The sequence below is a fragment of the Sorex fumeus genome, unplaced genomic scaffold (assembly GCF_029834395.1).
Source record: "Sorex fumeus unplaced genomic scaffold, SorFum_2.1 ptg000226l, whole genome shotgun sequence".
In the NCBI taxonomy this organism is placed as follows: Eukaryota; Metazoa; Chordata; class Mammalia; order Eulipotyphla; family Soricidae; genus Sorex; species Sorex fumeus.
The window spans coordinates 1,599,624-1,617,278 of NW_026606283.1; the positions used below are offsets into that span (position 1 = coordinate 1,599,624).

Sequence of the window (17,655 nt, forward strand, 5' to 3'; positions counted from 1 at the left end):
ATTGCTCCAGCCCTTGTATCACCTTGTAAACACCATGATACTTTGTATCACCCATTAAACACTATGATACTTTGTATCACCTTCAAAACACTATGACACTTTGTATCACTTTGTCTTTTTTTTTTCCTTTTTGGGACACACCCTGAGATGCACAAGGGCTACTCCTGGCACATGCACCCAGGAATCACTCCTGGCGGTGCTCGGGGGACCCTATGGGATGCTGGGGATCGAACCTGGGTTGGCCGCGTGCAAGGCAAACGCCCTCCCCGCTGTGCTATCACTCCAGCCCCCAGACCGGCACATTATAAGACACTTAATACCCATCTTCCAGAATTGCCGCACCATATTTGATAGGGTTCAAATATGGTTGGAACCATGGGAACACCTACAAGGGCGATTAGAGGCCGCCCCAAAAGTCTCCATCCCTCTCGGAGAGCCTGGCAAGCTAACCGTTGTGTATTCGATATGCCCAAACCAGTAATTACAATGGGTCTCATTCCCCTGACCCTGAAGGCATCACCAATATGGCAGCTTTGAGAAGGATGAGTAATAATAATAATAGTAACAATAATAATTGGCCCAGAGTGATAGCACAGCGGGGAGGCGTTTTCCTTGCACGTAGCTCACCCGGGTTCAATTCCCGGCATCCCATAGGGTCCCCTGAGCACCACCAGGAGTGATTCCTGAGTGCATGAGCCAGGAGGACCCCCTGTGCATTGCTGGGTACAATGCAATAACAATAATAATGCAATAATAATAATTTTAGTATCAAGAGGAGTGCTCCTTTTGAACACCTCCAGGGGGCACTATTAAAGTGGGTTTTTCTTTTGATATCTGCTATGAAAACCCTTGTAGCTAAGTCCACGCCTGCCCTGGGTAAGAGAAAGAACTTTACAGGCAGGGGGCAGGGTGGGGTCACATTCTGCGGTGCTCACAGACCCCTCCTGTCTCTGTGCTTGGGGGTCCCTCCCCGTGGGGCCCAGGGGACCCTACGTGGGGTGTTTCGCGCAAGTGAGCCCTTTAACCCTGTACTATCTCTCTGATCCCTTAAACGTTAAAGTGTGTGTTTTCCTTTCTCTTTTTTTTGAGGGGGGGGAAGGTCACACCTGGCAGTGCTCAGGGGTTCCTCCTGGCTCATGCACTCAGGAATCACTCCTGGCGGTGCTTGGAGGACCCTATGGGATGCTGGGGATTGAACCCGGGTCGGCCGTGTGCAAGGCAAACACCCTCCCCGCTGTGCTATCGCTCTGGCCCAGTTTTTGTGGTTTTCTATTTGTGTTTTTTTTTTTTTTTTGTGGGTGGGATAAGGTAAAGGTAAAGGCCCTCCCGTTGATCGTCGATTTGCTCGAGCGGGCCCAGTAACGTCTCCATTGGAGACTTTGTTGTTACTGTGTCTGGCATATCGAATACTCTCGGTAGCTTGCCGGGCTCTCCGAGAGGGGCGGAGGAATCGAACTCGGGTCGGCCATGTTGGCCGCGTGTAAGGCGAACGCCCTACCCACTGTGCTATCGTTGAAGCTATTTAGGTCATACCCAGCAGAACCAAAGGCTACTCCTAATTCTGTGCTCAGGGGCCACTCCTGGCAGTGCTAGGGATCAAACTAGGGACGGCCACTTGCAAGAAAGTGCCTTCCCCACCTTCCCCTAAAACAGGCCCACCCCAGAGCATCTTCTGGTGTCAGCCATTTTTTTTTGGCTTTTGGGGTCACACCCAGTGATGCACAGGGGTACTCCTGGCTCTGCACTCAGGAGTTACTCCTGGCGGTGCTCAGGGGACCATATAGGATGCTGGGAATCGAACCCGGGTCGGCTGCGTGCAAGGCAAACGCCCTACCCACTGTGCTATCTCTCCAGCCCTGATTCTTTTTTGTTTTGTTATGTTATGTGGTTTTTTTTTTGGCTTTTGGGGTCCCATCCGACGATGCTCAGGGGTTCCTCTTGGCTCTGCACTCAGGAATCACTCCTGGCGGTGCTTAGGGGACCATGTGGGATGCTGGAAATCGAACCCAGGTTGGCTGTGTGCAAGGCAAATGTCCTACCTGCTGTATTATCATTCCAGCCCCTCAATTGTTTTTTAAAGACCCTTGTGACGCCCGGCAGGTGCTATAACGGTTTGTAAGCACTGGATTCTCACACCATGACCAACCGTCTTTGTATTTTAGCAGCTGGTTACTCAACTCTTCCTTCTCCAAGCCTCCTGCCTGCACCGCCAAGAGATCTGGGCAGATGTTGACTTTGTTTTGTTGATACCTGAGGCTTTCAGTGACTTACAGTCATCTGGGATTCCTTAGCAGGGGAGTCTCTGGACTCCGGGGGGCGTATCAAGGGGGCATGAACTGGATTTTTGTGGGGTTCTTTCAGGTGACACCTCAGGACTCTGCCCCGAGCCAGATTTGTGTTTCGAAATCCAGGTTAGGGTTCAGACGCTTTCAGGCTCTGCGTGAGTCCACTGTGTTTTGTTTGAGTCCACTGTGCCTGCCTCAAGGGAATTTAACAGGCAACCGTAAAGTATTCAGAACTATCGCCACCTTCTGGGGAAAACCCGAAGCCATAGGCAGAAAAACGGCGAAGGAGGGGAAAGCGGGCAGAGGCAGAAAACTGGGCAGTCTTGATGGCCAAGGAACTGTGGTCACACCAGAGTGCCCTTAACCGCATACTTTAAAGCTGACCACTTCAAACATTTTTTGGTGGAGCTATTTGACCACACTTTTTTTTTGGGGGGGGTGTATACTGGGGATCAAAACAGGACCTATGCCAAATTTACCCAGCCCTCTTATCCCTAAGGAAAAAGCAACAACAACAACAACATAAGAGAGAGAAAAACAAAACAAAACAAAAAAAAAAAAGCTAAAAAGCAACAACTCAGTTTGCATAATGGGTTATATTGGTTAGAGATATTACAAGAGATATTACAGCAGTAAGGCCTTAGGGCTGGAGCGATAGCACAGTGGGGAGAGCATTTGCCTTGCACGCAGCCGACCAGGGTTCGATCCCCGACGTCCCATAGCATTACCCAAGCACCGCCAAGAGTGATTCCTGAGTACAGAGCCAGGAGTCAGCCCTGTGTATTGCTGGGTGGGACCCAGACAAGCAAAGCAAAATAAAATAAAATAAAATAAAGGTGCTTGTGTAAATGAAATGTCTAGAGGTGATTCACGAAGCCATGAATTTAAAATGATTCGTAATATCATGTTGGAATTTTAATTTTAGCAGATCACGCTTGCATTTATTTGCTTTTTTTTTTTTGCTCTTTTTTTTGGGGGGGGGTCACACCTGGCGATACACAGGGGTTCCTCCTGGTTCTGCACTCAGGGATCACTCCTGGCGGAGCTCAGGGGACCATATGGGATGCTGGGAATCGAACCCAGGTCGGCCGCGTGCAAGGCAAACGCCCTACCTGCTGTGCTATCACTCCAGTCCCACGCTTGCGTTATGAATGTTGCGATGAATGATACATTAATAACCTCTCTGTGTTCACCTCCTCCTCCTCCTCTTGTCAACCTTAATCAAAACCCTTTAGGCAGAAATACTGCTTGAGGGCTTGGAGAGACAGGACAGAGGGTTAGGTGCTTACTGTGCACATTGCTATCGTTGGTTCGATCCCTGGCATCGCATAGGATGCCTCAAGCCCTGCCAGGAGTGATCCTTGGGCACAGAGCCCGGAGTCAGCCCTGGGTACTGCTGGGTGGGCCCCCAAGCCCCCCAAATGGGTATTCCACACACAGGGTTTTCCTTCGCACTGGGCTCTTCTGTTTGCTCTCAAGAAAAAAGAAAGGGGAAATTTGGTCTCCTTTGCTCTTAAATCATAGGTTTTTGTTTGTTTGTTTGTTTTTAGTTTGGGGCCACACCCAGAAATGCTCGGGGCTGACTCTTGGCTCTGCACTCAGGAATCACTCCTGGCAGTGCTCAGGGGACCCTATGGGATGCCGGGGATTGAACCGGGGTCAGCCGTGTGCAAGGCAAATGCCCTCCTCGCTGGGCCATCACTCTGGCCCCAAATCATAGTTCTTTTAAAGCAAAACAAAGACGTAGCCGAATCCCTTGAAGCAAGTCGCCAAAGAACAGTAATGAGACCGTGTGGACACTTTGATGAGTAGAACGTACTTTTAATCACAGCAGGAGATGAACCAGTTTCTTGTAGGTTCTTGATCCGTTCGACCTGTCTTCAGTTTTTTTTTTAAATTTTTTTATTTTTCTTTTTTGGGTCACACCTGGCTATGCACAGGGGTTCCTCCTGGCTCTGCACTCAGGAGTTACCCCTGGTGATGCTCAGGGGACCATATGGGATGCTGGGAATCGAACCCGTGTTGGCCGCGTGCAAGGCAAACGCCCTCCCCGCTGTGCTATTGCTCCAGCCTTCAGTTTTATGCAGACTGAATAGTGAGTCATTGGGTCCCTTAAGGTGCCCCAGGGTCACACGATAAAGGTTCTGTATATAAACTCGATATTTGCTAGCAGGAAATAAGGGGACAGGGGGACGTGAGCACTGCTGAAAAGAGCTATAAAAGGCATCGCCCACGCCCAGGGGATTCTACTCTAGTCAATGTCACAGCCGAAAATTTCCAGGCGGAGCGCGATGCTCTGATTCCACAACTTGGGGATGATGCGGATGAACCTTGAGATGATGGGCGGGTTGAAAAAGTTCCTCACGTGGCCTTTCGTGTTGCTGTTCCCTTCGAAAATCTGGAAGCAAGATCGGAGGGAAGCATTCAGGATGGTGTTAGAGCTTCGATCCTTTCTTTCTTTCTTTCTTTCCTTCTTTTTTTGCCTTTTGGGTCAAACCCGGCGATGCTCAGGGGTTCCTCCTGGCTCATGCACTCAGGAATCACTCCTGGCGGTGCTCAGGGGACCATATGGGATGCTGGGAATCGAACCCGGGTTGGCCTCATGCAAGGCCAACGCCCTCCCCGCTGTGCTATGGCTCCAGCCCCTCGATTCCTTCTTACAGAAATGACCCACTACCAGGTGGAGGAACTGGGGCCCTGTGGGATTTCCCCGCTGTGTCCCTCTGGGCTGAATTTTGGGGGTGGGGGATGGGAGAATTTAGACACAGATTCCAGGTTGCAGCTGAAAAGCCACTTTTGCTCAAGGACCCAAGTCTATGTGTGTTGTTGGGCAAAGATGCTAGATGCTTAGAATTATGGATTCTCTAGTATCCGATAGTAGGGGGAATAATGGGCCGGAGTGATAGCACAGTGGGGAGGGCATTTGCCTTGCATGCAGCTGACCCGGGTTCGATTCCCAGCATCCCATAGAGTCCCCCGAGCACAGCCAGGAGTAATTCCTGAGTGCATGAGCCAGGAGTAGCCCCTGAGCATCGCCGGGTGTGACCCAGACTCCTGAGTCTGTGCTCAGGGGACTCTGTAATGCCCAGCGTCCAACCCGGGTCAGCTAGGTGCAAGGCAAGCCCCTTAAACCCTGCCTTATCCCTGCAGCTCCAGTTGTGAAGATTTAAAAAAGATAAATCAGTGCTGGAGTGATAGCACAGAGGGGAGGGCGTTTGCCTTGCATGCAGCCAACCCGGGTTCAATTCCCAGCATCCCATGTGGTCCCCCGAGCACCGCCAGGAGTGATTCCTGAGTGCAGAGCCAGGAGGAACCCCTGAGCATCGCCGGGTGTGACCCAAAAAGCAAAAATAGATAAATAAATAAAAATTAAAAAATTAAAAAATGATTTGCTCGAGCAAAGTCTCCATTGGAGACTTTGTTGTTACTGTGTCTGGCATATCGAATACATCACGGGTGGCTTGCCAGGCTCTGCCGTGCGGGTGAGATACTCTCGGTAGCTTGCCGGGCTCTCCGAGAGGGGCGGAGGAATCGAACTCGGGTCGGCCATGTTGGCTGCGTGCAAGGCAAACGCCCTGCCGCTGTGCTATCGCTCCAGCCAAACTTACCCCAGGGCAAGAGGTTGATAAGCACCTGGGATTTAGCTGGAACTGACTAAATTTCAACTGTGATTTCAGGGACCCTGGGCTTGAATGGTGACAGAGTTCGGTGTGCCGTCAAATAAGAAACCAGACAGAGCCAGGCTTTTGGAAACACAGAGTCTAAATAAATAAATAAATAAATAAGCAAATAAAAAAAATAAAGGGGCTGGAGTGATAGCACAGCGAGGAGGGCATTGGCCTTGCACGCGGCTGACCCGGGTTCGATTCCCAGCATCCCATAGGGTCCCCTGAGCATGGCCAGGAGTGATTCCTGAGTGCAGAGTCAGGAGGGACCCCTGAGCATCGCTGGGTGGGACCCAAAAAGGAAAAAAAAAAGAACAGAAGCGCAGAGCATCGCGGCATTTCTCGGTCAAAGGCAACAAGTCCTTGGCAATGCCGGCTTCATCACGCAGCCCCCCGCTCCCCACCCCCCGGGGGCCCTCTGTGCAGCCCTGGACATTGCACCTTGTCCACCATGGAGGACTTTTGCCGGTACGGCTTCCACTTCACTCCCTGGTCGCTGTATTGGATGGTGTAGCTTCTGACGTACATCTCCGAGGACAGCGAAGTGCACCCCTGGGTGACGATGGCCGTGATCTTCTTGACTTTAAGCAGGTCAATCTGCAGCCACTGTTTGTGGTTGTTGGCCTGTGAAGACAGAGACACGCAGTTAAGACGGCTGTGCCGGGCTTCGCTTTCCTGACACTGGGCTGTGCAGAGCTCAAAAACAAAACAAAACCAAAAACAAACAAAAAACTCCCCGATTTCTTATTCTTGTTATTTCTTGTTATTTCTCATTCCTTAGCTATTTTTTTTCTTTTTGGGTCACACCCGGCAATGCTCAGGCTGACTCCCGGCTCTGCACTCAGGAATCCCTCCTGGCGGTGCTCGGGGGACCCTATGGGATGCCGGGGATCGAACCCGGGTTGGCCACGTGGAAAGCAAAGACCCTCCTTGCTGTACTATTGCTCCAGTCCCTGATCTTTTTTTTTTTAAATTTTCTTTCATTCTTGCTGCAAAATGAGATCCCGGGCTTAGCTCAAATTATGGGAGGAGGGGGCTGGAGTGATAGCACAGCGGGTAGGGCATTTGCCTTGCATGCAGCCGACCTGGGTTCGATTCCCAGCATCCCATAGGGTCCCCTGAGCACCGCCAGGAGTAATTCCTGAGTGCATGAGCCAGGAGTAGCCTCTGTGCATCACCAGGTGTGACCCCCCCCCGCCAAAAAAACAAAACAAAAAAAAATTGTGGGGGGGGGAAGCCCCCTACTAGTTTGTGGGTAGGATGAAGTTCCTGAGTCTGCCGCCAGGGGGCGGGCGCTGAAGGGATTTCCTCCCTTCCAGTTCAGACTTAAAGGGTGTTAATTAAACTCAGCCAGAAATTGGCAAACTACAATCCTTGGCCAAATTTGACTCTCAGTCCTTTTTTGGGGGGAGGGATGGGGGCTTGTTGGGTCCCACCTGGCGATGCTCAGGGCTTCCTCCTGGCTCTGCACTCAGGGCTCACTCCTGGCAGTGCTCAGGGGACCCTATGGGATGCTGGGAATCGAACCCGGGTCGGCCGCGTGCAAGGCAAATGCCCTACCCACTGTGCTATCACTCTGGCCCCACTAGGATCATATTTTGGGAAGAGCTACACAGTATTAATAACTTAAGCAAAAGAAAAAGGGGGTGGCGTGCAAAAAAAAATAAATAAGAACAATTCTTCCTCAAAAGAATTTAAAAAGAACCTGGGTTATTTTAGGGCAAGGTAATGATTGTGTAAGCACCTTAGATTTTATTTTTTATTTTTGACTTTTTGGCAGTGTTCAGGGATCACTCCTGTCTCTGCACTCAGGAATCAGTTCTGGCAGGGCTCAGGGGACCCTATGGGATGCCGGGGATCGAACCCGGGTCAGCCATGTGCCAGGCAAATAAATGCCCTCCCCGCTGTACTAATGTTCTGGCCCCCCCTCAGCCGCCTATTTTCGTCTATAAAGTTTTATTGAGACAGAGTCATGCTCATTCTCCTGACCGTGAAAGAGCCCCCCAATATGCCACCAGGCTACACTAGCACAAGACAGGGATGAATGGAGACGTAACTGGCGCCCGCTCGAGCAAATCGATGGACAATGGGGTGAGAGTGAGAGTGATTGCGTATTGCTACCTTCTCCCTGCTGAAGGGGCTCTGTCATTCTAACAGCGAGAGTGACTGCTCACGGAGCCTCAAGTGTTTTCCGTCTGTCTCCTTGGCATGTTTTTAGAATCTAAATCTGCTGGGACGGGCAGGTGGTGTGTGTCTGTCTGCGTTCTGCACGCATGTTCCTGGAGGGAAGCGAATGCTGTTCCCGGGGCTTTTTCTTTTTCTTTTTTCTTTTTGGGCTGCACCCGGTGATGCTCAGGGGTTCCTCCTGGCTCTGCACTCAGGAATCACTCCTGGTGGTGCTTGGGGGACCCTAGGGGATGCCGGGGATCGAACCCGGGTCGGCTGCGTGCAAGGTAAATGCCCTCCCTGCTGTGCTATCGCTCCAGCCCCTCAAGGCTCACTTTTTTTTTTTTGGTTTTTGGGTCACACCCGGCGATGCTCAGGGCTGACTCCTGGCTCTGCTCTCAGGAGTTACTCCTGGCAGTGCTCAGGGGACCCTCCGGGATGCTGGGAATCGAACCCGGGTTGGCCGCGTGCAAGGCAAACGCCCTCCCCGCTGTGCTATCGCTCCAGCCCTGTTCCCGGGTCTCTGTACCTTGGGTTGCCAGGCGTTCACGCGGCCCTGCGCATTGAGACGGGCCCGGGCGGGCTTCCAGTAATCCCCCCACCAGGACTTCTTGAAGGACGAAGCTGTGATCTGCTCGTCCTTGATGTGCCCAGTCTCCATCCCCAGCGGCGTGGAGCAGCCTGTTGGGAGGAAGATGACGCCAGCGTGAAGCACCCACTGAAGAGTCCATGCAGAGGGGCAGGACCCAGCTCTGAGTCGCACATCGCGGGGGGCAGGGCTGTCCACGGGCTGTCCACGTGCCCCGGAAGGTTCCTGAGTGTCGCCCACTGACAAATGCACCAGCAGGAGCCTGCTAGGTTGGGGCCCTGAAGCCTAGTGGTCTGACACGAGATGGACCTGCGAGGGCTCCGCTCACCTCGCCCCTGCAGGGGAGAGGTGCCCTCACACCGGGCACCACCTCCCAGCCCTCTTGCGTCTCAGAAATGCACCTGTCATGTGGCGCCCGGAGCCAAGGGCGCGTCCCTCCACCCAAGGAGAGGCCGGGACCCCCCAACCCCACAAAGGGCTTGTCCCAGAGTCCTCCAGCAGAGCCCAGAGAGGACCTGCTCCTGCCCTGTACCGAACCATCCAGAGTGGGCAACGGCACCAACCAAGCTTCTGGCAGGGCTCAGGGGGACATACGGGGCGCCAGGGGTCGAACCCGGGTTGGCTGGGTGCAAGGCAGACGCTCTACCGACTGCATTATGCCTCCTTCCCTCCCTTCTTCCTTCCCTCCCCTCCTCTCCTCTCCTCTCCCCTCCTCTCCCCTTTCCACCCCTCCCCTCCCCTCCCCATCCCTCCCCTCCCCTCCCCTTCCCTTCCCTTCTCTTCCCTCCTCTCCTCTCCCCTCCCCTCCCCTTTCCACCCCTCCCCTCCCCAGCCCTGCCCTCCACTCCCCTCCCCTCCCCTTCCCTTCCCTTCTCTTCCCTCCTCTCCTCTCCCCTCCCCTCCCTTCCCCTCCCCTCCCCTCCCCTTCCCTTCCCTTCCCTTCCCTTCCCTTCCCTTCCCTTCCCTTCCCTTCCCTCCCCTCCCCTTCCCTCCTCTCCGCTCCTCATCCTCTCTCCTTTTCTCTCTCATTCCCTTTTTAACCACACCCAGCATTGCTCAGGGCTTACTCCTGGCTTTGTGCTCAGGGCTTGAACCCAGGTCGGCTGTGTGCGGGGCGAGTGCTCTCACCTGCTGCCCTATTGCTTTAGCTCAAAACCGGCCAGTTTGTCCCGGAGGCAGCCGAGAAAGAGGGTGCCGAATTGGAGTCCTCTAACTATGGTTTTGTTTTGGGGGAAGGCGGTGCTGGGGGCTGGGGCTCAGTCTCCCTGCCCAAGTACCGTCCAGAACCCTGCTAGAACCCGCCCCGGGCTCGTTCGCACACAGAGCTCACCTGAGTGGAACTTCCATTTCCTGCAACGTTCCCGGAACTTGAGGGGCTACAGAGAACGGAGCAGCACTCCCGCTCGGGGTCTTCCCCGGGAGAGAATCCCCCGAGACCGCCAGATCTCTTACCATTCACCTCACACCCCTGCAGTTCCAGGCGCAGGGCCGGCCTGCCGTAGAAGCGGGTCGGCGAGATCCGCACGTATCTCGCCACCACCGGGGGGTCCAGCCGATTCTCTTTGATTGTCGAAGCGTCCGAATTGCCAGAAAAATGCTAGAAGGAGAGAGGGAAGCTCGCTGGGGTGTCAGCGCTGCGCGGGGCTGTAAGTATAGTCGGAGCACGGTAGTACCAAGGATGCCCCGTTTCCAAGGAGACCAACCAGACCGGTCTGGACCCAAAGAGTCATAGTGGGAGGGGGGAGAGGGACGTTTCTTTCGGGCATCGACACAAAGAACCAAAGAAAAATGAACGCTAAGTGCAGAAGTCTTGGTGGCCCGTTCTGACGAACACCGTTCCTTGATGCCTGCCAACGGTCATACCCGGCGATGCTCAGGGCTGACTCCTGGCTCTGTGCTCAGGGCTCACTCCTGGCTCTGCGCTCAGGGCTCACTCCTGGCAGTGCTCAGGGCTCACTCCTGACATTGTGCTCAGGAATCACTGCCGGCAGTGCTCAGGGCTCACTCCTGGCAGTGCTTGGGGCTCACTCCTGGCTTTGCGCTCAGGAATCACTCCTGGCTCTGTGCTCAGGGCTCACTCCTGGCTCTGTGCTCAGGGCTCACTCCTGGCTCTGTGCTCAGGAATCACTCCTGGCTCTGTGCTCAGGGCTCACTCCTGGCTTTGCGCTCAGGAATCACTGCTGGCAGTGCTCAGGGCTCACTCCTGGCAGTGCTCAGGGCTCACTCCTGGCTTTGCGCTCAGGAATCACTGCTGGCAGTGCTCAGGGCTCACTCCTGGCTTTGCGCTCAGGAATCACTCCTGGCTCTGTGCTCAGGGCTCACTCCTGGCTCTGTGCTCAGGAATCACTCCTGGCGGTGCTCAGGGCTCACTCCTGGCTTTGCGCTCAGGAATCACTGCTGGCAGTGCTCAGGGCTCACTCCTGGCAGTGCTTGGGGCTCACTCCTGGCTTTGCGCTCAGGAATCACTCCTGGCGGTGCCCGGGGCTCACTCCTGGTTCTGTGCTTAGGAATCATTCTTGGCAGTGCTCAGGGCTCACTCCTGGCTCTAACTCAGGAATCACTCCTGGGGGTGCTCGGGGGACCTTATGGGATGCTGGGAATCGAACCCGGGTCAGCCGCCTGCCAGACAAACGCCCTCCTCGCTGTGCTATCTCTCCGTTTCTTTGTCTCACACACACACGGTCATCACTTACCCATTTATCAAGGCATCATGCAGGCACCCTTGAGATGTACACAAAGACCCTACGGCGGGTCTTGGGGTTCAGAAAGGAGGGGCACGCGTGCGCGCGCGCACACATGCACACACACACACACACACACACACACACACACACACCATCTTGCTCTTTGGGCTGCTTCCTTTGAAGATCCTCCAGTTGGAGCGGTCGGAGCTGTAAGCCATCTGGAACTCGGTGGTGTAGTACGGTTTTAGGTAGTGCTTTGCGCCTTGGGTCTCGATCCCCGTGATCACGACGTCCCTCTGCATGTCCACCTGGGATGGAGGAAGTCTGGGAAATAGCAGCATCCGGGGAGATGGGGGGTACGAGTCCCACCCTGCCTCAGTTTACCCCACAGCCACTAGCATTCGAGTGAAGAGCCAATGAGATGCACCAGGAGATGTGGCCCGTTTTCTGAGCTCGGAGGATCTGGGTTGCGTCTCTGGCTTCCTCACGGTCTAGCGGTGTGTGATTAGGGGTGAGTTAGTTTCTTTATACTTTCTCCCTGTTAGGACCCACTTAGCCAAAGAACTTCCAAGACAGGCTTTGTGGCCTTCTGAGTGACTTAGGCTTCTTCCAGGAACAAGGAAAGCAGAAAAAAAAACAGATGCTTTTTATCAAAGATTACATCCCCGGAATAAGATTAGCACGGTGGCACTGTTGTTCCGTTGTTCATCGATTTGCTCGAGCGGGCACCAGTAACGTCTCCATTGTGAGAATTGTGACTGTTTTTTTTTTTTTTTTTGCTTTTTGGTTCACACCTGGTGATGCACAGCGGTTACTCCGCACTCAGGAATCACCCCTGGCGGTGCTCGGGGGACCCTATGGGATGCTGGGAATCGAACCCGAGTCGGCCGTGTGCAAGGCAAACGCCCTCCCTGCTGTGCTATCGCTCCAGCCCCCCTTTCATTTCTTTTTGTGTCTCTTTCTTTTTATTATTATATTTTTTTGCTTGTTGGGTCCCACCCGGCGATGCTCAGGGCTCACTCCTGGCTCCGCACTCAGGAATCACTCCTGGCGGTGCTCAGGGGACCCTATGGGATGCTGGGAATCGAACCCGGGTCGGCCGCGTGCCAGGCAAACGCCTTACCCACTATACTATCATTCCTGCCCTCTTTTTGTGTCATTTTGACCCAGTGGTTCTCAGGGGCTCTCCTGGTGATTCTCAAGATTCCTGGGGAAACTGGAGACCAAATTAGCTTTGGCAGTATGCAAAGCCAATTCTTGACCGCCCCCCTGGATTATCTCCAGCCCAGACACAGTTCCTTTTTGGGGGCTGGGGGAGGGGCAGGTGTCAGCGTCCTTTTTATTGGTACAATAGCAGGAACTGTTACCTGGCTAACGAGACATACCTGGATCCAAGGTTTCAGGGCGAATTCTTCCAGAGGCTTGTCTGCGATCCAAGCGTTATAGGATCCGCCGTTGTTCAGTCTTGCTAGTTTAGGCTCCCAATAATCTGATTCCAAGGGGTGACAAAAATTGGTTTGGTGTAAAAGTGAAGGTAACAAGGTGGGGGGGGTGGGGGAAGGCAGCTCCCTAGGGGGCCGCCCCTGTCGCAGGTAGGGATGTGGGTGTTTCTGGAAACCTCCTACTCCTGGGGACTGCCTGACCTCTTGCCCTTGAGATGGGCACTGTGTGAGTGAGGGAGTTAGGAGGAATGGCATGAAGTGGGTGAGAAATGCAGTTCCTGTGGAGCTGAGTGGTTGGCAGAGGACAGGGGGCTTTGGGGGTCGTGATAGTGTCTGCAGGGAAGGCTCCATGCAGGAAGAAGCCCAGGGTGAGAGAGAAGTGGGGAGGTTGGCACTCCTGGGAATATATCCCGGAGAGGCAAAAAAAGTATCGTTGAAATGACACCTGCACCTATATGTTCATTGTTCACAAGAGCCAGAATCTGGAAAAAAAAAACCCAAGTGCCCCAAAACGGAAAAATGGGTAAAGAAACTTTGGTATATCTACACAATGGAATACTATGCAGCTGTTAGAAAAGATGAAATCATGAGATTTGCATATAAGTGTAAAATATCATGTTAAGTGAACTGAGTCAGAAAGAGAGGGACAGACATAGAAAGATTGCACTCATTTGTGGAAGATAAAGTTACAGAATGGGAGACTAATACCCAAGAATAGTAGAGATAAGGACCAGGAGGATTGCTCCACGGCTTGGAAGCCATCCTCCCATGCTGGGGGAAAAGGCAGCTCAGATAGAGAAGGGACCACCAAGTATAGGGTGCTAGGAGGGTCCGCTCGGGATGGGAGATGCGTGCTGAAAGTAGACTCTAGACCGAACATGATTGCCACTCAATGCCTCTTTTGTGAACCACAGCACCCAAAAGGAGAGAGAGAACGAAAGGGAATGCCCTGCCACAAAGGCAGGGTGGGGTGGGGGGATGGGGTTGGGGTGGTGGGAGGGATGCTGGGATCATTGGTGGTGGAGAATGGGCACTGGTGGAGGGATGGGTACTGAGCATTGTATGACTGAAACGTAACCACAAAAGTTTGTAAGTCTGTAACTGCATCTCATGGGGATCCATTAAAAAAACTTAAAAAAAAAGTGGGAGGTTGGGAAAACAGCAGGAAGTCTGCATGTAGGCCTCCATTCGCTCCTCCCCCTGGGTGCCTGTAGGTGGTGGGCATCTGGGCATCTATGCCCAGATGCCCGGCAACCCAAGCTCCTGGGCTTCCTTGGCACAATCTTTGCGAGCACCAGACGCTAGGAGGCAAAGGCTAGCTTTGACCGAGCGCCCACAGGTCTTGCCAGCTACCACGCCCTTGACCCCACGAGCACCCCTGATGGATCTGGATCACAGTGTTGTGAAAATCCTAGGGCAACACAAGGACTGAACAGACTGCACGAGCTGCCGGTGGCTCTCCGGGTTAGTTACGATGCTGCCACTTACTCTGGTGCTGAGAAGCCGTGACCTGCAAGTCAGTTATGATGCCCGTGCTGAGTCCCATCGGCATCCTGCATTCTACGAACATGAAAAATCGAGACAGGATGGTGGATGGTTTTTGGATTAGAAAATACACACAACGAAGTAAAAATGCCCTCCCCCCCCAACTAGATCTGATATTTCTGGTGGGGCCATAAGTTAGGTCTCTTGGCCTTCGCTTTGTTGACTTAGCTAGGTCTGATCAGCAAATAGTAAAGGCACCAGCAAGGCTGATAATTTATTAGCGATAGTGATGTCCTGGAGGAGAATACAAATTTCACTATGTGGTTACTTTTCAAAGTGACCTACCACACAGATGGGCTGAAAGTGTCTAGAGTTTTTTTACTTTGTGATCGTGTAAGAAAATACCAGCCACTGACCTATATGTAGGGTGATGCATTGCTTGGACTCAAGCAGGCATCTTAAAAGTGAGGCACAGGTGGATAGATGGATGGGTAAATGGATGAATGGATGGATGGATGGGTGGATGGATGGGTGGATGGGTGGGTGGATGGATGGATGGATGGATGGGTGGATGGATGGGTGGATGGGTGGATGGATGGGTGGATGGGTGGATGGATGGGTGGATGGGTGGGTGGATGGATGGATGGATGGATGGGTGGATGGATGGGTACATGGGTGGATGGGTGAATGGATGCTTGGATAGATGGATGGATGGGTGGATGAGTGGATGGATGTGTGGGTGGATGTATGGGTGGATGTATGGGTGGATGGATGGGTGGATGGATGGGTGGATGGGTGGATGGATGGATTAATGGATTGATGGGTGGGTGGATGGATGTGTGGGTGACTGTATGGGTGGATGGGTGGATGGGTGGGTGGATGGATGGAGGGCAGATGGATGGCTGGCTTTCTGGGTGGAAAGCTGGGTAGATTGCTGGGTGGATGGATGGGTGGATGGATGAAAGGAATGGAGGATGGATGGATGGGTGAATGGATAGATGGGTGGATGGATGGATGGGTGGATGGATGGGTGGATGGGTGGATGGATGGGTGGATGGGTAAATGGATGCTTGGACAGATGGATGGATGGGTGGATGGGTGGATGCATGTGTGGGTGGATGTATGGGTGGATGTATGGGTGGATGGATGGGTGGATGGGTGGATGGATGGATTAATGGATTGATGGGTGGGTGGATGGATGTGTGGGTGACTTTATGGGTGGATGGGTGGATGGGTGGATGGGTGGGTGGATGGATGGAGGGCAGATGGATGGCTGGCTTTCTGGGTGGAAAGCTGGGTAGATTGCTGGGTGGATGGATGAATGGGTGGATGGATGGGTGGATGGATGAAAGGAATGGAGGATGGATGGATGGGTGAATGGATAGATGGGTGGATGGTAGAAGAATGAATGGATGGATGGGTGGATGGATGGATGGGTACATGGGTGGATGGGTGGATGGTTGGGTGAATAGATGGGTGGATGGATGGATGGGTGGATGGATGGGTGGATGGGTGGGTAGATGGGTGGATGGGTGGGTAGATGGGTGGATGGGTGAATGGGTGGATGAATGGATGGATGGATAGATGGATGGGTTCATGGCTGGATGGGTGGATGGCTGGCTGGCTAGCTGAATGGATTAATGGATGGATGGGTGGATGGATGGATGGGTGGATTGATGGATGGATAGATGGGTGGATGGATGGGTGGATGGATCGGTAGATGGGTGGATGGGTGGATGGATGGATGAATGGATGGATGGGTATATAGATAGGTGGACGGATGGGTGGATGGATGAATGGAATGGAGGATGGATGGATGGATGGGTAGAAGAATGAATGGATGGATGGATGGGTGGATGGATGGATGGGTAGATAGATGGTGATAATGGACAGATGAATGATAGATGAAAAATGGAGAATTGGATGTGAATTTTGAAGGATAGATGAGGCTGTATTTCTTAAATGCTGAAATGCTAAGTTCAAAGATGATCTCTATCGCTGATGAATTTTAGGCATCTTTCCCCTTCTCCAGGAGCCTGGAAATTTGCTTCCTGGTACTTTTCCAAGCAGGATGCTTTCTCTTGAACCCCCAGTGGAGAAATTCATGGGGAGGGAGACACTTGGGTTGTTTCCTGACACAGTATAATCAGACCGTGTATCGGAATGAAAGAAATGACGGTCCCTACTTATGGCTGAAAAGCCAGAGAGCTTAGGGTGGAATGTTTCTAATCTCAGCTATGGGCACTCATCCTCAAAGTCACCTCCTGCTGAAAGTCACATATGACAGTACCTTTGTCTATGATGAGGAAGGGTGTCTGCATGCCGGCCCTCTGGTTCTGTCCAACCTGCGTGTCGAGAAGCCACCAGCCGGGCTTCGATGCCTTCATTTCAAGAGTTTTAAAGGAGCCTACGATGGAAAGCCAAAGGCAAATCGATTCCATCCAGGGGCAGTGGACAGAATCAGAGACTCTGACTCCCTCTGTTGCAAAACACTTTAGAACTTAGGAGCTGAGGCTGGGCTGGAGCAGTAGTCCAGCAGGAGGGCGTTGGCCTTGCATGCAGCCGACCCAAGTTCGATCCCCGGCATCCCATAAGGTTGGTTTGATTCCCCGGCATCCCATAAGGGCCCCCAAGTACCACCAGGAGTGACTCTTGAGTGCAGAGCCAGGACTCAGCCCTGAGCATCGCCAGGTGGGACCCCAAAAGAAAAAACCAAAAGAACTTAGGAGCCATCTGGTTCTTTTTTAGGCAAGATGAGAAGTACACTTAAAACAAAGCAAAACCTGGGGGCTGGAGCGATAGCACAGCGGGGAGGGTGTTGGCCTTGCATGCAGCTACCCGGGTTCGATCCCTGGCATCCCATAGGGTCCCCCGAGCACTGCCAGGAGTGATTCCTGAGTGTAGAGCCAGGAGTCAGCCCTGAGCATCACTGGGTGTGACCCAAAAAAGCAAAATAATAATAATAATAATAATAATAAAATAATAATATCTGGTCCATCACCCAGTTCAGCACCTTGATCAATATCTAATCCATCCATAGGGGCTGGAGCGATAGCACAGCGGGGAGGCGTTTGCTTTGCATGTGGCCAAACTGGGTTCGATCCCCGGCATCCCATAGGGTCCTCCGAGCACTGCCAGGAGTGATTCCTGAGTGCAGAGCCAGGAGGAACCCCTGAGCATCGCCGGGTGTGACCCAAAAAGCAACACCCCCCCAAATGCATGAAACACCATATACAGGGCTGGGGAGCAGATTCAGGAGTTAAGACCCTGCACGGGGCCTGAACCCCGCCAGGAATGATCCCTGAGCACTGTCGGTTGTGGCCTGCAAATAAACAAAAC

General features: G+C 53.0%; 1 protein-coding gene across 1 annotated transcript in view; it reads right to left on the reverse strand.

The window, feature by feature from the left end:
* Positions 1–3,540: 3,540 nt before the first annotated feature.
* The window catches only part of F5 (coagulation factor V), a 68,941-nt gene continuing 54,826 nt past the window's right edge, over positions 3,541–17,655 (reverse strand). Inside the window, 8 exon segments of the mRNA XM_056108563.1 lie at positions 3,541–4,683; positions 6,392–6,574; positions 8,646–8,797; positions 10,158–10,302; positions 11,542–11,697; positions 12,775–12,878; positions 14,320–14,391; positions 16,607–16,723. Of these exon segments, the coding sequence (XP_055964538.1) occupies positions 4,537–4,683; positions 6,392–6,574; positions 8,646–8,797; positions 10,158–10,302; positions 11,542–11,697; positions 12,775–12,878; positions 14,320–14,391; positions 16,607–16,723 (1,076 nt within the window). The 3' untranslated portion in view covers positions 3,541–4,536.